We start from the raw sequence: 26,226 nt of genomic DNA, 5'->3' as shown, positions 1-26,226 counted from the left end.
CGACCTGGTGCTACCAATACTGGTTCTGTTCAAGGTTTTTTTATTTTATATTTTCACATACAGGTCTATAATAAAGGGCATACAAAAAAACAGTGAATGTATGTTACCCCTCCCACCCCCCCAAAGTTCCCGCTCCGAAAGAGCCACAACCCTGGTATCTCCTTACCAATACTGGTTCTGATGGATCCTGGACCAATGATCCAAAAGGGCAACTGCTTCAGGTAAGCATATTAGTCCTTATATTATGTAAAGGAGCATGCACACTGGTCTGTATTTTCCCCCAGATGATTAGCTTAATGTGCAACATTGTTTTCTCACTCAACAGTAAACAAACCATATATACAGTATGTGTATACAGGGTATCTGTATATTTCTAAATGTAAGGACCTTTTTAATACTGCTAAAAGAAACAAAAGAATAACATTAGTTTCAAAAGTAATCAACAAGCTATACTATAAACAATTGTCAAACATTGGCCAAATTGTCAATATAAGCTAAGAAAGAGGCCAAAAAATTCCCACGCTATGACTTTGGTGAGATTGTGAAACTATGACATTCAGTCTGTTTTTTTTTTAATCACTAAGATTGTTGCCACGGTTATTCAAGAAGAACCCTCTTAGCTCTTTGCTCTAACGTCCTATAGCATTGCCTGTCAGCTACCAACCAAGCATTGCCTGACGGCTACCAACCAAGATTCAGAAGATGGCGCCTCGGGTAAATCTGAAGATAATGTTCGAAACGTCCAACGCTAACCTAGCGTACTTGGCAGTGCCAGAGAATGGTTGCAACCGCGTTGACATCGACGCGCTCAACATCAACCAATTCATAACTGTAGCATTGGAGAAGGCAGACAGATACAAGGGGGCCCGACTAGGGCCTGTACCTCGAGCGGCTCACATCAACACCTGGACCACTGCGGTGAACATCTGGATATTAAATGGGAGCAAGTACAAAGTCTACCTGTCACAAAAAGGTTATGAGCCAACCCGTTTCTTTCCCTACCCTGCTTATGCTGAACTTGGTAACCCAAACGTCCAACACACCCCACCAAACGCAGCACCCATACCATCACTGCGAGATCTCCACATCAAAAGAGATGCACAGGTGGTGAAATGTGTGCTTTATGCTTAATAACGATGGTACAATAAAAGGTGATTCACAAAAAAAAAAACCTCTTCTTAGATAACCATGGCAACAACTCTGTTGTCTCTTTCACTGTACAAGCCGGTTGTACTTAGACATGCATGGCTTAATCTTTGAGACAAGCATCTTGTAAAAGCCATATGCGCCTTAGACCAAAGGATTTATTCAGGTCAGGTTAAAGGGGGAAGAAGAAGACCACCGGCCCAGTCTACCCTGGGGGGATTTTATGTTAGTTTTTAGGATTATTATTATTTTATGATGATTAGATTATGATGATTTGATGGTATTTAGATTTGTTTCTGTTGATCTGATGGTATTTAGATTTTTTTTGTAACTGATTATGATCGGATGATATTTAGATTTTTTTTTGTAACTGATTATGATCGGATGGTATTTAGATTTTTCTTTCTTGTATAACCCCACATGGTCCATAGGCTTGGAGACACTAGATGCCTATGTGTATGCGTTGGGTGGCTGGCAGGAGGACGACGGGACAGGCGTAGAGTCCCATATGCGCGTTCAACAAGCGGATTTATATCATAGGTAATCATACCGGTTCTTAATGTCTTAGTTCCATTGTAGATTCACTGTTTGGGGACATAATGAAGCCTACTAACAGCTGCTATCCTGTTCATTCCTTGTTTCTTATAGGTGGTCAGGTTAAAGGGGGACCAGTGTTTATTGAAGAAGACCACCGCCTACCTGGCCCAGTCTACCCTGGGGGGATTTTATGTTCGTTTTTAGGATTATTTTATTATGATGATTAGATGATTATGATTTAATGATCTGATGGTATTTAGATTTTTTTCTCTTGCATAACCCCACATGGTCCATAGGCCTGGTGACACTAGATGCCTACGGGTATGCGTTGGGTGGCTGGCAGGAGGACGACAGGACAGGCGTAGAGTCTGACTAGGGCCTGTACCTCGAGCGGCTCACATCAACACCTGGACCACTGCGGTGAACATCTGGATATTAAATGGGAGCAAGTACAAAGTCTACCTGTCACAAAAAGGTTATGAGCCAACCTGTTTCTTTCCCTACCCTGCTTATGCTGAACTTGGTAACCCAAACGTCCAACAAACGCAGCACCCATACCATCACTGCGAGATCTCCACATCAAAAGAGATGCACAGGTGGTGAAATGTGTGCTTTATGCTTAATAACGATGGTACAATAAAAGGTGATTCACAAAAAAAAAAAAACCCTCTTCTTGGATAACCACGGCAACAACTCTGTTGTCTCTTTCACTGTACAAGCCGGTTGTACATCATAGATGGCGAAGATACGCCCCAGCTGTTCAGCTGGGTCCCTGGTATAGCTGCATGCATAAAGGTCGCGCCTATGCTGAATCCACACTTGCGTCATATGCGTGTCACTGTCAACAAGCGGATTTATGTCATAGGTATCATACCGGTTCTTAATGTCTCTTAGTTCCATTGTAGATTCACTGTTGTTTGGGCACATAATGAAGCCTACTAACAGCTGCTATCCTGATAATTCCGTGTTACTTATAGGTGGTCAGGTTAAAGGGGATCAGGATTCCCAACCAGAAGACACCAACCTGTTGGAATCCTACAACCCAAAACGTCAGCAGTGGACCCTGTGTGCCCCCATGAAGGAGCCGCGCTTCTCACCTGGTGTGGCTGTTGTGGATGGAAAGCTGTTCGTGTTAAGAGATGCGAGCTCGAACAGGTAAGCGACTGAAGCCTGGGAAAGGGGGGAGGCTTTATCCACACCAGACATGTCTTTCATAACTATTTGACTCTCTTCATGTAGGCCTCATCAAACGCTATTGCGAAGAGACGGAGACGGACAAGTGGGAAATTGTAGGTGATACGCCCACTGGCAACGGTCCTACATGCGTCCCTCAGGCTGAGGATGGTTGCACGTTCAACCAACAAATCTGCCACAGATTAATTTAACTCTGTACAGACCCGCTATAAAACACTTCACACCCTCCCCTGCCAAAACGACCCTCCTGCGCAACGGTCTCTCCATCCCCACACTAAACTCCTGGAAGAGAATCCCAGACCTATCATCAGAGCATTAGGCTAGCAGCATTCTACCAGGACAGCCAGGATGACCTCACCACTGGAAACACCCTTCAACAGATCCACCTGGGAACCCAGACCCGAACAAATCCCTGATACAATCAACTCATTAATTAGGAAAAAACACTATCAGACCTACCACGACCCATGCCTGAACCCCACAATTTGACCCGGGAGGAGGTAGCAGCCCTCGATACATTAAGGAAGGACAAACGGATCATAATCAAGCCAGCAGACAAGGGCTCGGTTATTGTACTTTTGGATAGGTCCCAGTATGTTGCAGAGGCGGAGAGGCAACTCAACATGACCCAGTGTTACCGGACGTTAACCCAACCTACCTATTTGCAAACCGCGGTTGAAATAGACATTCTAACCAGATAGGAGCACTGAAGACTCTGACCTTGAAGAATACGAAGAGCCAGAGGGAACAGCTCAAGGCATATTAAAACTGCCTGAGGAGATTTTACGTACGATCTTCCTCCATGTTGTGCACGAGGGAGGAGACCCCGCTATCCGAAACCTGGCTCTGACTTGCAGAACATTCCGGGAGGTGGTGGGAAAGGAGAGCTTTATCCAGAAAGCTCACTTTGCCTGGCTTGACAGTTTGGGGATAACCTGGGACCACCTCAATCGGAAACACAGGAGGCCATGTACGATTGGATACTGCCGGCACTGCAACGGAAGGTATAAGGACATGGAAGGCTACCAGGGGGGACAAGGGAAAAGGGGACAATACACAAAATTTGTCTCCGATAACGATTTGGCTAGATACTGCAGTTTGGACTGTTTTTACGATGCTGGATGTTCTTTCCATGACAATGTTTAAGGCCGTTTATGGAGCAATCTATGCTTGCTGAACCAAACAGTTGTACTTTGACCCTGGATTTGAGTAATAAAGTTGGTAGGCATGAAAAAAAAAAAGAAAAAAAAAAAAGAAGAAATAGAGACATTCTCTTGGTTGTGTGTGTGTGGGGATAATGTGGCGGTAACCTAGGGTACGGTATGTGCCAGCCAGGTAATGAGCAGCCACCTGTGTGTGTACATAAGGGAGTGATTCTGTGTAATAGTATGTCTGTTGTTGTGAGAGGTAGTGCACAGTGATGTAATAAATAAACTCATGTTTAAGGTCACCCTGGTCTTTAACCCATTAGAAACTGGGAAAGCATCAGAGTCATTTTAGATTTTAGCTACATATATATATGATTTGCAACATACGTTTTTCTGAAAACTCGTAGGATTTAGAACAGTGGTTCTCAAAAATAGCAGATCTACAAGCTCACAGCGTGGCACAGAGTGACATGCTGTACATCTGCTATTTTTTTTTTTTTTAATCTTTAAAGTGTCTGGAAAATGTTGAACAAATCTTCTCTTCTGGGGGTCCCTGGCACAAAACATTTTCAGATGGGGGTCCGCAGCCAAATATATATCAATTTGGGGGTCCTTGACACAAAGGTTTGAAAACTACCGATTTAGAATGAGTTAACCCATTTTGGGCGGGAACCCCTTTTTGTAACTATAGCCTACCTTTCAGGACGGGAACCCCTTTTGGGGTTGTTACTATGTACAGTATATAGCAACATACATCTTTTGTAATTTTTGAATAAATATTAGGTCAGGATTTAGAAGGCGTTTTTAGAATCGGCCTCAGGTCTAAATGGGTTAATTAGCCGCCTAAACCGCATTCTCACATGCGCCCTGACGCTCCATCAATATCAGCTGTGTCTGCACCGTTAACAAGATTGTTTGCTGTCGGGCGGAAACCTCATGTCCAAAAAAAAAACGTTCCATTACTTAGAAGAACGTGTGAAATAGCTGAAGTTCACACCGCGTCGAAACCGCGACGTGCTGTGATCTGCCATTTCCACTACTTTGTGTTACACTCGTGTCATGAAGTAGTGCATCAATTTAAGAAAACTAAGAGTTGAAATATGGAAATACAAGGTTTCTGCCCGACAGTGACGATATACTGTACTGAACCATGTTGTCAGTCAGAATATCTGATCTGTGATCATTTGAACTGAAACTTTCCCTACAGGAAATGCCAATAAAGATGAGGTCTGAATTCAATTAAAGCCCAAACCTGTGTTTCCAGAAGGCTTTCCTGGCTAATATAATCAATCTGATTACTGTAATATCCTTACATTTACTCCATGGCATACCATGGACACCAATGCAGTAAAATGATCAGTGTTAAGGTGCAGTAAATTATATGTTTAAGAGTATAATAGCTCTATATTCTGATAATCATTGCTATAGGGGTCTCCCCAGCTCTTGTAAACGGAAAATGCTTTTTCAGGTTGGGATACCAATTTGGTCCAGTCAGGATAAAGAACTCTTACAGGAAATTGGATGTGATGACACCCCAGCTAAAAATGTATTTTCTGTTAATTAAAGACCCGTTACAGAAGAAACACTATAGCAAGGATTAATAAATGCGTACATGGAGCTTAGACGTGACAAAATAAAACTAAATAAAGTTAACCAAAATAAATCGCTTATTTTGACTCACTTCATTTAATTTATCTATTTGCACCCTCTCTAGGCCTTATTTGGCATAATCGTTTCCATGTTTCCAAAATGCTCATACTTTCAAACATTTTCCAAAAGCAACGGAAATAGCAGATCTACAAGCTTACAACACGCAATTATGGCACCCTGCACAATAGATGAGCCTTTTACAATGTAAAACTTTTAAAACAGTATTTACCTTTTTAAATGGCTCTAGTTGCCTCTTCATGAAGATATAAAAGTAGCGGATGAAACTTTCCTGGCTTAAGAGATGCACAATGGATGTTTTGTTGATAACTGTACGTTCGCTTTGTAAGCTTGCAGATCAGCTATTTTTAAAATGTTTGGAAAGTATAAAATCATAACATTTCTTTGTAAACTTAAGTTATTTGTCATATCTGCCCTGTGCAATTATTTTTAATTCAATTTGAATTCAAATGTTCAAGGCCAAAAACCCATTTGTATGACGATTAATCGTCAACTTAATTTTTTAAATTTTGACAGCCCTAACCCTCTCAGAGTTCAAACAACAAGAGGATTTTTACTGTGTACGTGGGTTTCAGAGCTCAGTGTTTTTCCTGTGGTCGCAGCTCTTGGGCGGTTCCACCTCACACTCCTTGGTGAAGTCGCAGCCGGCCAGCAGCTCCTCGTAGCGCTTGCGCACGTCCTGGTACGGCGGGGCATCCTCCTCCAGGCCTGGGAATCGAACCGGCGACTCATTGAGTAGCATCTGCAGCCTGGCGCCGTGGTGGGGACAGTCGTACAGGACAAACAGCAGGTTGGCGGCGTACGGGACGATGAGACCGCTACGGAAACTTCGATCTGGAGAGAAAACGTTAAAAAAATCAAATTAAAAATGAGGAAAAACTACCAGGTTCTCACGGACGACAAAAGTAATGAATACTAAAATAATGGTGCTTCAAGGAACAAACACTGGAAAAACAAAGAGATCCGAGCACTCAAACGTATGGAGAGAAAGTACATCTAAAAAGCCTTTATTGGAGCAAAGGTTGGCGTTTGTGTAAAAATCCCCTATTGCACGGGCCAAACGTGGCATGTTGATGCTTGGAGCCACACACAAACTCAACAAAGTTGCAGGTGCCAGTCACACACCTGTTTCCATTTTTTTAAAAGGAGTTTACTATGCTCTGTGTGTGTGTTTATTGTTTATTAGGATCAACTTTACAATCACTATAATCTATATACTAAATAAAACTAAGAAATAAAGATGCAATAAAAGTGGTACAATTAAAACTAAACCGAAATCACGTACAGCACATGAAACGTTGTGCCTCTGAAGATTAGTGCAGGCTTGTTTGCATTAAGTGTTATTTTAACTTTTTCCTATAAGGTGCATTTTGTGTTTGCCTTAGTTGTGTAACTAGTCAATGAGTTCCATCCCATTACAGCTTTATAGATAATAGAACATTTGAGAAGATGTTCTCGTGTGTGAGTGTGAGTGAGTGTGTGTGTGTGTGTGCGCGCGCGTGCATACCATGCTGTGTGTGGTAGTTGGTAGCAGTAGGGTGTGTGGGGTCTTTATGCAGGCCCAGCAGGGAGAGGAGGGGCAGTAGAGTCTCAGCGTGTCCCACCTGCACCGTCACAGCCTCAGGCAACCTCTGACCCGACCTGAAACGCAGAGCCGCTTATTATTACCCATCTGAAATGTGTGTGTTTGCATTACTATACTTGTGAGGACCAAATGTCCCCACGGGTATAGTAGAATTTGAGGAATAAGACATTGTGAAAGGTTGGCCGATGGCTCAAGGCTCCCAATTAACTCAAACCGGGCTAACTCAGGCCCATGAGTTATCTTACACTCAATTACTATTGATCATAAAAGGAACTCGCAAACCAATTCAACCGTTTCCCCGGCGCCAATTCATTTACAGAGTAATAAATAAGACAAAACATAATACAAACATAATTATGAACAAACACCCCTCCTCCTCTACAGTGCTTGGCCCCTTCCAATCAACAGGATTGCCAGCACTGCAGAGGAGAAACAGGTGACCAACAAACACAGTGTCAATAAATAAACATATTTAAAATTAGAAAAGAAGATTCAGGTTGGGTTTAAGATTAGGATTAGAGATTTAGAGGTTAGATTTAGGGTTTGGAATTAAAGAGTTAAACATGATTTATACTTAGTTGGGTGCCAGTGTCATGCACCGAAATAATTGCTTATCTATAAGCTCACAACGTTGTGAGCTTATAGATGAGCAACTTCTCGGCTTTAGGCTTACAGTTAAAAGTGGCAAAATGTATTAAAAATGGCATTCATAAAATCGCTGTGTGTGTGTGTGTGTGTGTGTGTGTGTGTCTCAGACCTGCTGTACTGAGTGCTCAGGTCCAGTCTGGTGAACAGGTCATGAAACAAAGAGCAGCTGGACTTCCTGTTGATGTCGTAACCATGGCCTCTCTTCCAGTACTGTTTCAAGTCCCCCTTATACTCCAACACCTGAAATACACACACACACACAAACAAAAGTCAAGGACCCCCACATTTATACTGTAAGTATTTAGCTGCGGACCCTCGTCTGGCAAGATTTTGTGCCAGGGACCGCCATAAGATAACATTTGTTGTTAATGTTTTTCACAATAATTACAAAATTATTTCCTGCACAATTTCTCAAAATGGTTCACGTTTTTTCCTTTTCCTTTTAAAAAGGCAGACGCACTATCCCTCCACCCAGAACCTCACCCCCTGAATAGACCACCAGACAAACCTGTAGGAGTCACTAATGCCATTTCCCACATGTGAACACTAACAGGCTCTGTGCATGACAGAGGTCCCAGTGGAGGCTTGAGTGAAGGTTTTACCGCCAGCACAAAATCGAACAACGTTTTGTTCTTGCAGTCTTTTTCCAAGTTGAAAAAGACTGCAAGGTCGAAACGTTGTTCGATTTTGTGCTGCTGCTGTAAATAAATATTGGAGCATCATAAGGCGAGTTGCGAGCCCTTCTTCAACATGTTAGTTGTGGTACATGGCTCCTTGCCCCGGTGTGTCAAGGACTCACCTTAGCATCTTCCGCATCTAACAGCTGACACCAGGGAGAATGAAGGTCCTTGATGGAGAACTCATAGGAACACAGGAAGAATGCTGCTTCTACAAGGTCTACGGAGAGAGAGAGAATACTGGGTTTTATGATAAGTACTTATGGATACAATTCAGTTTTTTCCTTTTTTGTATAAGTAATGGCATAGGATATTTATTTAAGCCAGCCATTCTGGCTTACGCCTGACGTCAGAATGCAAGAGCTCATGAATTGTATTTGCTTGGACACAACTGAAAAGCCTTTACAAAGTAAATGGCAATTCTGATTTCATATCTACCGACTACTGCCCGCTTTATTATTGCCTCTTCCATAACGGTCTTGTTCCTTTGCCCAAAGCATCTCTTTGCTTCTACATTCTTGTATCAACTGGTCGTAATAGGCTCACTGGACACACTCTGCTACACCAGTGGGTCTCAAAGTGTGGTCCAGGTACCCACGTGGTGCCTTGAGGTGGTTCCAAATGGCACCTAACGGGTGTGCAACTCTGAGAGTGTACAAATGTACGGGTCCACAAATGTACATTCTCAGAGTTATGGGGGTCCTTGAAATTCAAAGGTTTGAGAACCACTTTTCTACACTAAATGGAACAGAGCCCTTCATTGGTATAATTGGTAAGAGGCCCAATTTCTTATATTTCTCAATATGACTGCTGTGCATAGAGCCTATCTGTGAAGCTGATTGGTTGGGTTGGCCAAGCAGATTGTGATCACAGATCAATCAGGAATTGGAAGTCCTTGCCCTGCTGGCTGTGTGCACAATAAACATGACTCTGATTCCAGGCAAGTAGTTTGCGAGATTAGCTGCAGAAAGACTAGACAGACAGACAGACAGACAGGCTGACAGGCAGGGCTGAATGCATCATCTCTGCCTGGCGGAGATAATAACCACATTGAATTGAGTGTCATCTCACCCGGTGTGAGGCGGTGGCGAGGAAGGCCCAGCCTCTCCTCCATCCTCCTCATCACTCTCTCCATCTCCTCTCCTCCTTTGAACTTCACCACCTCCACCAGCGCCGTCTTGTTTTTCTCCACCCCTTCGACGTAGCCGCGGCAATGCTCAAAGAACCGCATCAGTTCATCGTTCACCTCGTGGCGGTACGTCACCTCTGAGAGAGAGAGAGAGAGAGAGAAACATGATCTTTCTCATAAAACGACCAGCCGAGGACAACCTACATGGCTCTGACAGAACCTGTGATAAATCCACCCCCCTTTTCAAATAACCATGTTTACACAGTAGGGTTAGTAACTTTCATCAGAAATGATATTCGAATATTGGTCTTAAAAATTGGCAGATATCTGAATATATTCAAATATTATCATTAAAAAAATGATTTAAAAAATATGTTTATTTGACAGGGACAATACAACAAAACAATGTATCAAGTGCTCGGATCCAATAAGACATTATATATTGTTTGTTTTTATAACTTGATACATTGTTTTTTGTATTGTCCCTGTCAAATAAACATGCATGTTGGCTCACTGGAAACACTGCTACATCAGTGGGTCTCAAAGTGTGGTCCAGGGACCCTCATGGTTCCTTGAGGGGGTTCCAAATGGCCCCTTACAGGTGTGTAACTCTGAGAGTGCACAAATAGGTCCATTTGGTTCCATTTGTACACTCAAGACTGAATTTAAAAAGTTTGAGAACCACTGCGCTGCACTAAACGGAACAGCGCCTTAATAAGTACAATTGGTAAGACCTGTGAAGGAAGTAAGGAAGAGGCCCAATTACTTTCCAATATGGCTGCTGTGCATAGAGCCCAGCCACCCTTCCCTCTCTCAAGTCTCCATACCTTCTATCCCCCAGTGTTTATGCAGCCCTTGCTGGAAGGCCTCTGTGCTGTCGACACAGCGGTGTTTGGAGCTGGTCTGGAACCTGAGCCTCCCTTCTCTCAGGTTGGCCTCGTCCACCAGGGAGGGGAGGAGCTTGGCGAGGCGCGTGGCCAGGTGCCGGTGGTCGTCTCTCCCTTTCTCCACCAGTCTGCCTGGAGAGAGAGGACACATTCAACTGTTAATCAAGCATTGTTTTCCACACGTAGACCAGACTAATATGCCCACACACCCCAGGTTAGATTGGGCTGAAACTTTCCAAAGTGGTTTGTCGTGTCGTTATATATATGGGGAAGGTCATGGGTGTAGAGATGGATGGTAAACATAACACAGGAGAGCATGGATTGACTTCTGTCTTAGTTCTTTACTGTGAGCTTCTGCAGCCAGTGTTGCCAGATATTGTGAGAGAAACGAGCAGACAGGTCTACGAAAACAAGCCCAAATTAAGGAACTCGGTGGAAGTTTTATCACTTATGCTGCCCCCTCACTGTGGAACTCTCTCCCGTTCACATCAGAGCTGCCCCCACCATGTTTAAAACCACACTCAAAACCCACCTTTTCAGACTTGCATTCCATACATAAAAACCCAAACTCCACCCCTACCTTTTTGTTTTGTTTACCTTTCTTTTATAGTTTTAACCTTTTTAAAGGGCAAGACCACTTTGGTAGAGGTTTGGGTTGTGTAGTTACCTTGCCATGATGTAACTCCATGAGATCTGTTTCAGCTTACAATGTAAGTTAATGAGGAGCATATTTTGAATTATCAATTTCTAATTGATGGAGCAATTATTTTTAACTCTTTTAGCACATAAACGAACGCAAACAAAGTTGATTCAGACAATATAGAACATCACCAAACCCAGTACTGTTTGTTTTTTTGATAAAATGTTAACTTCCTGTTGATTTAGCTATTTGAAGATCCGGATCCGGATCCATGGATCCAGTCCGGGTTTTCTTCATAATAGAAATGGCAAAATCAACAGGAAGTCAATATTTTTATCAAAAAAACAAACTACTGGGTTTGGTGATGTTCTATATTGTCTGAATCAACTTTGTTTGCGTTCGTTTATGAGCTAAAAGAGTGACTTTGAGAGCTGTTTCAGGTTACAATGTAAGTCAATGAGGAGCATATTTTTTAATTATCAATTTCTAATCACTGGAGTAATTATTTTGGATTTCTTGTCCATCTTTGGAGTTACATCATGGCAAGGTAACTACACAACCCAAACCTCTACCAAAGTGGTCTTGCCCTTTAACTAGTTCTTTCCAATAAAGTTGTTTTTATATCTGCTCAGTAAAGCGGCTTTGAGTATCTAGAAAAGCGATATATAAATCGTATGTATTACTTTACCCCTGTAGGCTATTTAAAAAAGATTTACAAGCTCCCACACTGCGTTGTGAGCTTGCAAATATGCTATAGGCCTATAGTTTATTTATTTAATTTTTTTAACATCTTGGGGGGGAAAGTTAAATATATATATTTTTTTAACTACACAAATTGTGTATGGGGGCCATTGGGGGGGTCCCTGGCACAATATTTTCAGATTGGGTAATTTTAATTTGAGGATCCTTGACAGGAAAATGTTTGAGAACCACCGGTTTAAACAACATTAGAAAGCAAGGCCAAATAAGCAACTGCACTTTAGAAACGAGCTCCGGAAATAACACAACCTACTACTAATATTTATACAATATAATATATATGACTACAGAAAGACACGCCCAAAGTTACTTATAATAAGCAGACATGGCAACACTGCCTGCAGCATGGCATACATGGTTGTATAGCCTACGTTGTTCACTTTCCACAAATCTCAATACTTCAGGTAGACAACATACAGTGACGCCAAGTGGTGTAGAAACGTAACTACAGGCCAAACTAAAACATACTGAGTACAGAGTAGGACAACAATGGGAAACTTTCTGAAAAGTTTTATTCTCTTTAAAATATATATTTCATACTTTAAGTCAAATGAGAGACTGAAACGTTGCATAGCATAGGATATGTCTGATATCATAGATGACTGACACCATTGACTGGCCTCCAAATACTACTTGGCAAATAATGCCGATTATACTTGTGTAATATTATATTTCAGGCAACACTGGTTATCCTGCTAGAATTACATGTTTCCAAATAGGTCCAGCGACCATGAGGGTCCCTGTAGTGGTCGCCAACTTTGAGACCCACTGGTGTAGCAGAGTGTTTCCAGTGAGCTAACAAGCACAATATCAGCACCATGACCCAGTTTGAACAGGATGGAACAGATTATTCTGAAACTATTATCTTATCACTATGTCGTGATAATACATAAGTGTTCTTTTTCTGATTTTAAAGGCGGCACCACCTTAGTCAATTGGCCAGTGGTGTGTTATCCCGCTATATACATAGTATGCTCAAACCGAGGTTTTGAAGGGGGAAAAAACATAGTACACCGTCTGTAACCACAAGAATTAGCGTGCCTGGTGATACGCTGGAGGAGGGGCTGGGGCTAGGAAGAATGTGCACTTTAATCGCCTTTTTTCAGATGATAATTAAGTGTCCGAGCACTTTGGTTGGGAAGGCTTGGGTGTGGCTACTGAGGTGACAATGGCCGCTGGCCATGAGAGTGTCAAAGTACTCCACACGTTAACTTAACAATAGATACTGGCACACTGATTTAGTATTCAAAGTACTCTCCTAGACGGCCACTGTCTTCATCTTACTTTGCACGCGCTCACTTATGTGTGGTCGCATGCATTATGGGCCTATTGTTATTATAATTTAATTATATATGTATAAATATAAAAAACCTAGACTCCAGCACTGGTTCTAGCATTCTATTATTAGCCTTTGACTATTTACTTAATGGCCATTATTACTGGCGATTATGTATCTAAAATAAATCTTACTGTGCAAATATGTTTTGTTAAAGTACCAATAGTCATCCCCACAACATGGTCAAAATCAGTGGTGTAAAGTAACTAAGCACATTTACTCAAGTACTGTACTTAAGTAAAATGTTGAGGTATTTTTACTTTAATGGAGTAATTCCAATTTTTCAATATTTCTAATATATATACTCCACTACATCTCAGAGGCAAATATTGTACTTTTACTCAAGTACAATTATTTGAAAACTAGTTACTAGTTACTTTGTAGATTTATATTACAAAACAAACTCGGCCATTTAAAAATAGCCGATCTACAAGCTCACAATGCCTTGCGATGCAACACACTGTGAGCTTGTAGATCTGCTATTTTCAAAAGATTTGTAAACTTGTGAGATGGGACAGTCTGCATAACGAGTACTTTCTACTTTTGGTACTTTAAGTACATATTGATACCAATACATTCGTACCTTTTGAATTCCGGACTTTTACTTGTAACAGAGTATTTCTAAATTGCGGTATTGATATTATATTATATATTTTGAGATGGGGGGTCCGCGGCCTAAAAAAATATGTACTTTTCCGCAAAATATTGTGATATATTGGATTTTGGCCCCATTTCCAAACATAAAAAGAGATATTTCAGGTTATGTTGCTGTTACCATCCATGTCGTCTGTGTACCACATGTCCCAGCTGCTTCTGATCTCTTCCAGCCAGCTCTCTGAGCCTGAAGCCTCGTTCACCACCAGCTCATGCAGCCTCCTCATCCGCCTGATGTTCTTCACCGTCGGGTACCTGATTGATTGAATACTTGATTAACAGTTTGCACAGATGAACAGTTCCACACAAAATGATTAAACCCCAAGAAAGCACTGTGGCTTGTTTCCATTGGGGGTCCTGTCTGTGTATTCATCGGAACGTTTAAAAGACAAACAATATACAAAAAATAATATAAACCAGTGGTTCTCAACCTGTGCAAGGGGGTCCCCCACATGATTTTTTTGGGGAGGGGGTCTCCAGATGAAAGTGAAGTGACAATTTAAGGACTTTAACACCTAAAAAATGACCATTACAGCATCAAAAGTAAACAAACTAATAAACTATACTATCAAAACTGGTCAATGTTTCCCAAATTGTCAAATAATATAAGAAAGAGGCAAAACACTTGAAAATGGCCGATCGACTACAAGCTCACAAAGCCTCGCTTGTAGATCTGCTATTTTCACAATATTTATCTGGGGGGTCCCCAGTTCAAATATAATTACTTTGGGGGTTCACGGCCTGAAAATGTTGAGACCCACTGGTATAAACGAGTAGTAATCAAAAAGACAAAATGTGTTACCTGCTACCGTGTCGCACGATCGCGGTTAAATGCACAGGCCTACAGTCCGATGATGGCGGTTTTAGCACGGATCGATCGACCGACAGAATATCGTCCAACAGGTGAGGGTTCACCTCTTCATACCGGCCTTTGGAGCCGAAATACGAGGCGATCCGCGGTATGTTGGAGCAGTGAGCCTTAAAGAGGGTTAGGGAGAGACTAAACGCGGTGAGAAATAAGCTTTGTTTGTATAAAAACGGCGTCATCTCGTGTGAGTGATCAGAGTATGTCTTAGTTTTGAGGTAGAAGTAGTTTGATCTGTTAGTGTTAGTAGAGTTCTGGTGGTTAAAGTGGCCGCTACGCTACGACATGCCTGGTAGTTGGTTGTGTTTGTTTGCTCTGTGTGGGTTGAGATCGAGATCCCATAAGCTGGAGTGTTGATCGCGCTGTGATTGGCTGGTTGGTTGCCTAACAACCCACTAACCAATCACATGGCGATAAGACCCTCCGGGCTATGGGGCGGGTTCTACTCCTCGTTTGTTTTGTTGATGTTCCGGGTCGATGGGAACTTTCAACTTTGACCTCTCACAGCTCCGCCTCGTTGTTGGCCGACCATAGAAAAACACACACATTATGAGTTTATTATTGAAATATCCCCGCGCTGCACAAATACATTCTCTATTTTAATTTGGGGTAGGAGAAAACAAACATATACCTCTCACAAACATATTAGTCAAACAACAACAACAAGGGTTTAAAAAAAAATAATCCTGAGAAGCAATTTGCTATGTGCGTTCGGAAATACAGCACTGAGCGCACTGGCCAATACAAACTAATAGGCGAGTGCGCTCCAGTGTGCAATATCCGAACGCACCCCATGTGTCCCGTGATTGCCATGTCTGCTTATTATAAGCGACTTTGGGCTTGTTGTTAAAATGTCATTGTTTAAGATTTTTTTTGAAAATAGCAGATCTACAAGTGAGCTTGTAGATCTGCAATTTTCAATAAGTCAACGTATATGTTTAAAGGGTGAAGGGCTCGCATATTTTGGGCTTGTTTTCATAGACCTGGTTGCTGGTTTCCCTCTCAAAACCTGGCAACACTGTCTCTCTTGTTGGGTGCGTTTGTTCAGTTGCATGGGTATTCCCGTACACGTTTCATTGATTCTTTTACAATTATTTAGTAAACTACTGATGTTAAATGCGGGGTTTTGTTTTGTAATATTGCTCATATATACCCACCCAAACAAAATTGGTTTCTTCATTATCTCTCCACTACATCTCAGAGGCAAATATTGTACTTTTTGTTCCACTACAATTATTTGGCAGCTTTAGTAATAGTAGTTACTTTGCAGATTTAGATTATCACAAAATATTTACCAATTCAGCCCTATATAATTTATATTATGGCCATTTGAAAATAGCCGATCTACAAGCTCTACAAGCTTAGATATATGCTATTCAAAGGATTTTTATACATTTGAAAACGTGTATATAAAACTTGTGAAACGGGACATTCTGCCTGATGAGTAGCCTATACTTCTGGTACTTTAATTAAAGTACATTTTGATACCAATACTTTTGTACTGTTCTACACTGCAGTATTGATACTTTTACGGACCCTTTCTTGCTGACCCTGCAGCCAAAACAAGCGCCACCGTCTGTTGTAGGCGTACCGCCCAGGCGCTGGAATGCCTTTACACACAGAACGCACACATTGGTAATGTTTTACAGCGGGTTCTAACCATAGATCAGAGGTTCTAGTTCCACACATACAGTCACGTACAGCTTAAGTCTCTGCCTCACATGAAGCTGGACGTTTAATGGGGTAAATTCTGCTTCTTAAGAAACTCTAAATGAAGTCGTTGGTTTTTGTCTTAACCCATTCAATCCCGATTTCTTTGGCTATTCAAAAATAGCAGATCTACAAGCTACGAGCTTGTTGATCTGCTATTTTTCGTGAAAATGTGTGCAAATCTTTGAATATATATATATATATACATTTTTTAAGCGAACATTTGTAACTCAAATCTTTTACATTTACCCGGTACATACATTTCCAGTTGACATTGTTGTAACTCTGAAAGGACTGAAGGCTGATTAGGTTTGGATATGATGATGATGATGCACTGACAGGATGCAGGTTACACAGTGAGGGCTTGTGGCTTTATTTCCAGTCATCAGGTAGCAAGGGTTGTACAATGATCTGTGATCTAAAAAAGGAATGACATAAAATGGCAACAGGTTTGTACCAAAATACCAGTGGTGGAAAAAGTACAATTTTTTTTCCCCTGAAGTATAAGTATCAATACTGCAATGTAGAAACACTGTTACAAGTAAAAGTCTGGTATTCAAAATGTACTTGAGTAAAAGTATTTCAAAATATACTTAAAGTACCAAAAGTAAAAGTAAATTTACACCACTAGTACCAATACTAAAATATCTCTGCAAAATATCAAACAATGCAATACAAATAAACAGAATACTGGTGTGATTACAGTAACGCATCATCCATTACACTGTACAGGAATAAACTATTTCCAAAAAAGTCTATAATATACTTCAAATTCACATAACCAACAAATGCAGGCTGATCCATCAAACATTTTCAATGCAAGTTATCAAACAGACAACAATGTTAACAGCAAACTTAGGTTGATAATCAAATCGGGTAGGCTACAATTATAACTAAGAACACATGAAAACAGTTCACAAAAATGCACCTCTCTGCATGGAGTTGGTTTGTGGAGTGATGCTGGAAAACTGAAGACTTACTGGATTACACAGCTGAGTCTACTACTGATAATGTAACTAGCAGGTGTGTCTAGCTCTCATCTGTGGTGGGAAAAGTACTCAACTGTTTTACTTAAGTAAAAGTATCAATACTGCAATGTAGAAATACTCTTTTACATGTAAAAGTCTGGAATTCAAAATTTACTTGAGTAAAAGTATTGATATCAAAATGTACTTAAAGTACCAGAAGTAGAAAGTAGTAATTATGCAGAACAGAAGGTAGTCATTTCACAAGTTTTCAAATGTATAAAATGTATTTAAAAAAAAATCTGTCGAAAATATCAGATCTACAAGCTCACAATGCGTCCTGCATTGTGAGCTTGTAGATCGGCTATTTTCCAGTGGCCTACATTTATATAGGGTTGAAGTGGTTAACGTATGTTTTGTAATAATAATCAAAATCTACAAAGTAACTAGAAACTAAAGTTTTCAAATGATTATAGTGGAGTAAAAGTACAATATTTGCCTCTGAGATTTTGTGGAGTAGAAGTAAAAGTACTGAAAACTGGAAATACTCCAGTAAAGTAAAATGTCTCAAAATTGTACTTACTGACTTTACACCACTAGCTCTCATTAACCAAATCAAAGGCCCTCAGTGCATGCCTGCTGGCAAGGCAGCCTAGTATACTGTATGGTTTGGCCTTTCCAACAGATATTGTTACAGTTAATACAGTTAAATTGTACATTTACATTGAATAAAGTTGCACTGTTACAGTTACAGTCGATGTGGTTACATTTGATAAAGTTGGAGTACAGTCATACACAAGCTTGGTCTAAAAGGATAACCCAAATAATTTCTGAGGACTTGTTTCCATTGAGGTCCAGTGTGTTCAATTCATAGAATTGTTAATAGTTACATTCTTACATTCAGTTACAGTTACATTGTTGCATATAGTTTATAATACTTACGTTTTTTTCTTACAGTTACAATACAATTCATTGTTACATGCCGTTAAATGGTTACATTGTTACATACAGTACTACAATACATATGGTTTTATTGTTACATACAGTTACAGTTATTACAGTTGCATTGTTTCCTTGCAGTGCAGTGTCTCTGTCCGGTGTCTCCTTCATCAAAGGATCAGTGGAAAAGGATGGACGGATGTATCGATTGATTGATGGATGGATGGATGGAAGGATGCACCGTGTCCGTTTTCCAGGTATGGAGCGTGTGTGCAGTAATTATAGCTCTATCCTTCATAAATGTTTGCTAGAATCAGAATCTGTTTTATTTGTCACATCACAGACTTACAGGTGGAAATCAGTGGGTGAAATTTGTTTTTGTGCAAGCGCCATTATTTTGCTGTTTTGAAAGGGGGGGGGGTGCATATTGAGGGAGAGCAAGGAGAAAATGAAATATCTGCATATATATATACACATAGTATAATAATACGTAAAATAATATAATGTGCAAAAGAGTGGCAACGCATCGGTAGGTCCATAACCAGTGCAAAGCAACAAGGTTCAAACCTACTAAACCGAATCTATTGGGCCAGCAATCAAGGTTGAGTTAGTTTAGGGTAGGTTTGTTGTAAATGCTGTGTTCACACCAACGGGAAGCTGAGCAATGAATCAGCTTTTATTTTCAATGTTATCTCTATGCAAATCAGCTTTTGATGAGCTTTTAAAAGCGTAAATAGAAAAGGGTGCATACAAAAAGACAATGAAAGAGGTGGGTTTTGAGTACCTACATTCTTACTGCTGTTGACCACAGGGAGCTGACCAGTACAACCATGGTCTTCTGCTGTTGGCCAGTGGCCACTAGGGTGATTGCCTGTCAAGTTGTGTCACTTGAGGAAGGAAGTTGTGTCACACCTATCAATGTTCCTAAAGTCTTTATTTAGGCTAGTTGTTAGGAAATGCACTTTGTCAGTGACCATAGTCACACGGTGAACGCTATATGTACATTTGAGTGTCACTGTCATCTCTGCATATCTACGGTAAACCATTTATCTTTTTTCTTTCATAATTTGGCGGGATCATGTAAAGCAGTGGTTCCCAAACGTTTTAGCTCGAGACCTAAAAGAGAAATTTAGACGTTTTCCTGGGACCCAAACTACTGAAAATAGCAGATCTACAAGCTCACAACGTGGCGCGAAGCGACACGTTGTGGATCTTCTTAAACGCTTTGTTTAATTTATTTATGGAATACTTGTTTCTAAACTTTTTCTAATCTTTAGAAATATAAATTTGTTTTGTGTAGGAAACGGAAAAAAATGCGGATATTTACTCGTGACCCATACAAATTGGCCAATTTCATCATCAGGAGGAGAGGGTACCCATTTATCAGCTTCAGTGTTATAGTGTTCCACTTTCAATTTTGTCTTCTTGTTTCTTTGTGTCATCACTTCCAATTTCACTTCTTTATCCTGTATGAGTTCTCTCTCCAAATTGGATAAAATTGCCCGACCTGAACATTTGCCAAAGAGCTTTGGGGGGTAGTGGGGGGTGGGGGGGGGTTAACCACTTAAACCCCATATGGTTGACTGGAGCCCCTCAGGCTGGAGTCCCTCAGAGCTCTATACTAGTGTCTTTTCAGTTTTCTGTTATTGTGGGGAAAGCTTTCGCCGAAAAATAGCCGATCGACAAGCTCACAGCGTGTCGCAGCGCGACGCGTTGTGAGCTTGTCGATCTGCTATTTTCCTACGCAATAGTTATAAAAAAAAAAATCCACCAGTGGTAGCCTACTTTCTAGATGCTTTCAATCCATAGGTGGATAAAGGAATAGATGGGTCACGTGTTGGTCAAGCTGAGTCAGTGCGTTTGGAGGAAGGAAGGGTAGGAGGCAGCCATCATTTGTGTTTTGTTTGTTACCATGGCGACTGACACGGTTGTGAGCTAACTTCCTCTGTGACGTGTCTCACTCTCTCTCTCTCTCTCTCGCTCTCTCTCTCTCTCTCTCTATCTGATAATCAGTTAAGCAGATCACTGGTCTTTTACATATGGAAAACAAAAGTGCGTTTGTGTTTGGGCGGAGGCCAACCACTTCCTCCTGCAGTGTGTGTGTGTGCGCGCGTGTGTGCGAGTGCTTGTATTACCATACTTGTGAGGACCAAATGTCCCCACAAGTATAGCAGAATGTGAGAAATAGACATTGTGAGCACCATTTTCCTGGTCCTCACAAGAATGATGGTTGAATCTTTTTTTAAAGATACGGTCTACCATTAGGAAAAGATTCGGGTTGGTGTTAGCGGAGGATGAGACATTTAGAGGAGACTCCATCTCTGGGGATTTAGAGATGGAGTCATGACTCATGCCTGATTTACACTTGGTTGCGCGTAAAGAAAATAGCAGATCTACAAGCTCACAACGTGTTGATGATGGTCTGAGGACCGAAACGTCCACTCTTTGTCACTTTATTTCAAGTTCAACATGTCACTTTTTGCACTTTTGTAAGTAAAGGACAATTTCTTTGCATCTAAAGAGCCTCAGTTTTCATCTTTTCAGTGTGCAAGCCTTTTTGTTGTTTATGTTCTGTAGTTCCAGAGATCCAGACACACAACTCACACACATTCCTACCGTGTGGTGTTGAGACTAGGACTTTGCTACTGTGTATATACATCGGCATACATCATTTATATATTTGAAACATTTCAACGACACAAATCTTGTATAGGGGTCCCTTTTTATTTGTTAAGATTCAACTTGTAGCCCAACACCCGACCAGGGGGGGTCCGTGGTCAAATACATATTAATTTGGGGCTCCTTGACATGGAAAAGTTTGAATTTCTTTATTGTGTGTGTGTCGCTTCGCATACAGCGACTGTGTGTATTTGTGTGTGCAGCCAAAGTAATATTAGGGAAGGACTGACTCATAGTCTCAAAGCATAAAAATGATTTATATCAACAATAATAACCCTTTTGTCAAATTCATGGTACATCATAGTAAAATTAGTTCATATAATTAATATCACACTTTAGCATAATTAATAATTGGTTCTACAGTATAACAACCAAATTACAGATTACATTCAGATTACATTCTCATCTATTTCTTCATTTCTTCATCCTGTTCTGAGTGACCAGTCATGTCCACATCTCCTCGTACGAGGTCATCATGACCCAATGCGCGTCCAGTAACCTTCGCGTCCAATAACCAGTAACTTTGTGTGTGTATGTATTACAGTAATATCCTGTCCCCAAGATGTGTCATTTTAGCAATACAAGCTTTACACACACAGCATTATGCAGTAAAGTGATTTGATGAACTCTTCATTATTTTAAGATTATAAGCCAGGTTTATGAGCCCCGCTGTGCTATACTCTTTCCTATTAATTCTTCTCTTCTTTGACCATTGTTTAATAGGCAGACATGGAGACCATTATCACCTGCCCTGCCCTGGGCTGGGATTTGCCATAAGGGGTCCATGGTACCCAAGGTTAAGGGAAGCAGGGTGTGTGTGTGTGTGTGTGTGTGTGTGTGTGTGTGTGTGTGTGTGTGTGTGTGTGTGTGTGTGTGTGTGTGTGTGTGTGTGTGTGTGTGTGTGTGTGTGTGTGTGTGTGTGTGTGTGTGTGTGTGTGTGTGTGTGTGTGTGTGTGTGTGTGTGGGCGATACCGCAACTGTGTGAGTGTATACATACTGTATAGCTCCAACTAAATCCATTTAATCTAATAACAGGCCTTGATCAACTAATATTTCCGTAAAGCACCAAAATGAAGACAGTTCCCACAAATGAAACCATGATCACACAGATCATAGTGAACCCTTCCTCTTCATGCTGTTTCCCTCTCCCTCCCCATATCCCCTGGCATGGCCTGTGTCAGAACGGCGAGGCTGCAGTTGCAGAACATCATCACTAACATGACAAATTTACCCAAATGAACATTATACCATTATCTTATTATAACTCACCAGCCTAGTGAAAACCCAATGATGCCCAACCAGGCCAACGCAGAGCAAGCCACCGTGTACCTGAGGGGTTTGTATTCGAGGAATAATAGTATAGGCGATATTGTAGCCTACTCTATGTGAGGGCCTACACTACTAGATGTGAGGATCCTCTAGTTGATTACAATTGTGTTGCAGATTAAACTTTAAAAAAATATTTCATAGATGGCTTTCCTAGACTTGTTTCACAGCACTATCATCAGTGTAAATTAATGTTTACATATTGTCTTTTCTATTAATTTGTTGGATTCATGTCCATGTGTATTTTCAGACATTTACCCACTGAAACCCTCCATACTTAGTAAACGTGACCTTTGGCTCTGGACTTGGTCTGCTCTTTTGTCCTTCTACACCAAACCTCTTCGCCGAAAATAGCTGATCTGCAAGCTCATCTGCAAGCTTGTGAGCTTGTAGATCAGCTATTTTCAGTGAACCTTCCCCCCCAGAATAGGGATGCTGTCAAGTAAAAAAAAGTTCTTATCACACAAAGATTTGGCCAACCCCCTGGATTAACTCTGAGGACCCCCTAGGGGTCCCGAATCCCCTGTTGAAGACCCCTCCTAGTTGAAAGAGAACCTGGAGAAAAGATTGATTTTCGAACAAGATTCAGTTGTCCTTATGTCTTCTTAATGGTGCTGTGAGGTTTATGCAACATTTGATTCAGTTAATCAGCTTAGTTCAGTGGCCGTTTAATGGCCGTGGAGAGCATATAAACAAACATATAAATCTAACAAGACAAAGGCCTGGCGCACTGACAACTGCTGAGCACCTTGTTTTCTTGGAGTTCCATGCAGGCGCTAATAAATTCCCCGCCAAGCGCTGCGATTCCCACGTATTCTGAGCCAAAACCATTGTCTAGGTCAGTGGTTCTCAAACTGTGGGTCGGGACCCCTGGACCAAATCATTTTGGGGGGGTTCCCCAGATGATTACTTAATGTGAAACATTGTTTTCTCACTCAACAGTAAACAAACCAGCATACAGTATAAGAGTATACAGGGTATCTGCACATTTCTAAAGTGACAATTTAAGGACTTATAAGACATTTTTAATACCCCTAAAATGAAAGAAATTACAAATAATAAATGATAATAATAACTGCATCAAAAGTAATCAACAAACTATACTATAAAAATTGTCAAACATTGGCCAATTGTCAAATATTACCCAAGAAAGAGGCATACACAGTGTGTAAATAGCCGATATACATATTCAACATCGTCTATTTTCACAATATTTATCTGTAGAACCGAGTCAATTCCAAGTGCTTGTCAGGGTGGAGGGTCCCCAGTTCAAATATGGTGTATTTTGGGGGGTCGCGGCCTGAAAAGTTTTAGGTTCTAAGAGTCTGTCAACTCCTGCACAGAACTTTAAAGGAGGATAAAACCCTTGGCTCAGTTTGTAGTTTGTTTTTCCAATTCAGGTTTAAAAACTACAGCAGGTTAAAAACATGCCAGGTTGCATGGTGAGACTGACCTCATAGTACACCGTGTTGTAAGCAAGAGCTGCAGCTAATCAAGTGAATAATCAGTGTTGTTAGATTTAGGTGTGTCAACACTGTCTGTGCTCACACATTGTTTGCACCCCCATGGGCTCTTGGCACACCTAAATGGAACCCACCCACCCATTCATCATTTTGATTAACTGCAGCAGGTTGCTTACTATTAGACTGCAAATGGCACTGACATGACTCTCATTCTAGGCCAGGGGTCTTCAACGTTTTTCAGGCCAAGGACCCCTTAGCTGACAGAGAGATGAAGCAAGGACCCCCCACTACCTTGTGTTGCAGATTAAGAAACGACTTCTAAAGTTAAGAAACATTTAACTTTAGAAATGTGCAGATACTGCGTATATATATGTGTATATACACTTATACGGAATTTGGTTTGTGTACTGTTGAGTGAGAAAACAATGTCGCACATTAAGCTTATCATCCGGGGACCCCCCCCCCCCAAAATAATTTGGGGACCACTGTCTTAGCTGTCCAATCGCAGCCACTTTTTTAAGTTCCTTTACCCCCAGGTGGACTCGCAAAAAGACAGACCTCCGTGGACATTTTGCGAGCGCCTCACTCATCGTTAGCACCTCGAGCAGCAGCTGCTGCTGCAGGCCCCGAATCACCTCGGCAGACCTCCATCATATGTGCTTGTGCACAAAGTTTTCATTGTCTGGCAAAAGAAACGATGCCTTTTAGGACTGACACACGCCCTGCATCGGGCATTTCCTGGTGGTGCGGCCTGTTCACGATGCATTCATTTACGCCTCAGACTGGAGGCGGCTCTGATTTGTGATGTCACGCATGTATAGTGGCGTGAGCTGCCTGTGACTGGTCTACTTTTGAGTTGACAGGCGGACATACATATGAACATACTGCACATACAGACAGACCCTGTTCTAGACCACTGCTTCTCAACGTGGGGGTCTCCGCAACCCCCAGGGGTCCTTGAGGAGTTGAGGGCCTATAACTCGGAGAGTGTACAAATGGAACCAAATGGATTGGTAATGGTCCATTTGTACAAAATGAAGCTATTATCGGGACACGGGTGTGTGTTAATGTAAATACTGTTTAGAGTCATGACAGAAACTTTAAATAGACTGTGTGACATGGATTGACGTCGGTATCGTTAACCGGCTGTATTTGTGTTGTTCAGCGCTGAATCAGTGTTCATGATGAAGACACCACAGAATAAGAATGAAGGCTTCTTCTATGGTGGGGAAAACGGCACAGACTGCCAAAGCACTCATTCTCTCTCTCTCTCTCTCTCTCTCTCTCTCTCTCTCTCTCTCTCTCTCTCCCTCTCCCTCTCCCTCTCCCTCTCCATCTCTTACTCTGTTTATCTACATTTCTATCCCTCTCCTTCAATTTCCTCTCTATTTACCGTACTCTTTTTTAAGAGTAAATGGTTTCCACTATTAGCTATTAATACATCATCGTCAGTAAGAGAGTCAAACAAGGAACAATGTGGAGCCCTTTGAATGAAAACTAGAATTAAGCACATTTATCACTTCATTATTATCATGTCTCTCTCTCTCCCCCTCTCTCCCCTCAATCTTGTATATGACTCATCTATAGCAACCGTCTGACACACACACACACACACACACACACACACACACACACACACACACACACACACACACACACACACACACACACACACACACACACACACACACACACACACATTCTCTCTTCTCTCTCTCCACCTACCCTCATTCTGTTATCCCACTGTCTGTCTTTCACTCGCTCTTCCTCTGTGACATTCCCTCTCTCTCTCTCTCTCTCTCATTCTTTCTCTCCCACTTTCTCTCCCTCACTCTGTCCCTGACCTCTTCCTGCCTTTCCTCATTATCTCTACCTTCTCTTTATGTCTTTCTCTTCTTTGTTTTATCCTGCTACTTGTATATAATTAGCTCTGTATCTTTGTATATGAAGATGAAACCAGCTCAACCTTTTTGTAGCTTTGTAGCTGTTTTAGCGCTAGTCATTGGTGTAAAGTAACTAAGTACATTTACTCAAGCATTGTACTTAAGTACAATTTTGAGGTACTTTTACTTTACTGGAGTATTTCCAATTGTCTATACTCCACTACGTCTCAGAGGCAAACATTGTACTTTTACTCCACTACAATTATTTGAAAACTTTAGTTACTTTGCAGATATAAATTATTACATTATAAAACATACATTAACCACTTTAGACCTATTTTATACCTAGGCTATTTGAAAATAGAACAAAAAAATGTAACAGAGTACT

General features: G+C 41.2%; 2 protein-coding genes across 4 annotated transcripts in view; one reads left to right on the top strand and one right to left on the bottom strand.

Moving 5' to 3' along the window:
* Positions 1-169: 169 nt before the first annotated feature.
* On the bottom strand, positions 170-15,175 carry minpp1b (multiple inositol-polyphosphate phosphatase 1b). 3 transcript variants are annotated; one of them, XR_013934876.1, is made up of 10 exons: positions 14,811-15,175; positions 14,130-14,263; positions 10,560-10,751; positions 9,675-9,869; positions 8,726-8,823; positions 8,036-8,166; positions 7,201-7,334; positions 3,333-6,527; positions 2,523-3,302; positions 170-2,062 (listed from the first exon to the last, which is right to left on the bottom strand). XR_013934876.1 is itself a non-coding variant. In XM_080455542.1 (8 exons), exons 1-8 carry the CDS (start codon positions 15,053-15,055, stop codon positions 6,265-6,267), a joined length of 1,392 nt encoding a protein of 463 aa, XP_080311668.1. In that variant the 5' UTR covers positions 15,056-15,175; the 3' UTR covers positions 2,359-6,264. The 3 variants fall into 3 exon arrangements, 1 of the variants encoding a protein (XP_080311668.1); XR_013934875.1 differs by having other exon boundaries at positions 2,523-6,527; XM_080455542.1 differs by lacking the exon at positions 170-2,062 and having other exon boundaries at positions 2,359-6,527.
* A 1,340-nt stretch (positions 15,176-16,515) lies between these two features.
* The window catches only part of LOC308105557 (phosphatidylcholine:ceramide cholinephosphotransferase 1-like), a 28,864-nt gene continuing 19,153 nt past the window's right edge, over positions 16,516-26,226 (top strand). Inside the window, exons 1-2 of the mRNA XM_080456365.1 lie at positions 16,516-16,616; positions 18,629-18,744. The gene's annotated coding sequence lies outside the window, so the exon portion shown is untranslated. The remainder of the gene's footprint in view (positions 16,617-18,628; positions 18,745-26,226) is intronic.

Source organism: Gymnoscopelus braueri (genome assembly GCF_963280865.1).
Source record: "Gymnoscopelus braueri genome assembly, chromosome: 17".
In the NCBI taxonomy this organism is placed as follows: domain Eukaryota; kingdom Metazoa; phylum Chordata; class Actinopteri; order Myctophiformes; family Myctophidae; genus Gymnoscopelus; species Gymnoscopelus braueri.
This window is presented reverse-complemented; position numbering and strand designations above follow the sequence as displayed.

Coding starts and splice junctions, on each gene's coding strand:
- minpp1b (XM_080455542.1), bottom strand. CDS start 15,055: ATGACGCCGTTTTTATACAAACAAAGCTTATTTCTCACCGCGTTTAGT. Junction 10,752..14,129: donor GTACACAGACGACATGGATG/GTAACAGCAACA, acceptor CTCTCTCTCCAG/GCAGACTGGTGGAGAAAGGG. Junction 6,528..7,200: donor CAACTACCACACACAGCATG/GTATGCACGCGC, acceptor TTTTCTCTCCAG/ATCGAAGTTTCCGTAGCGGT.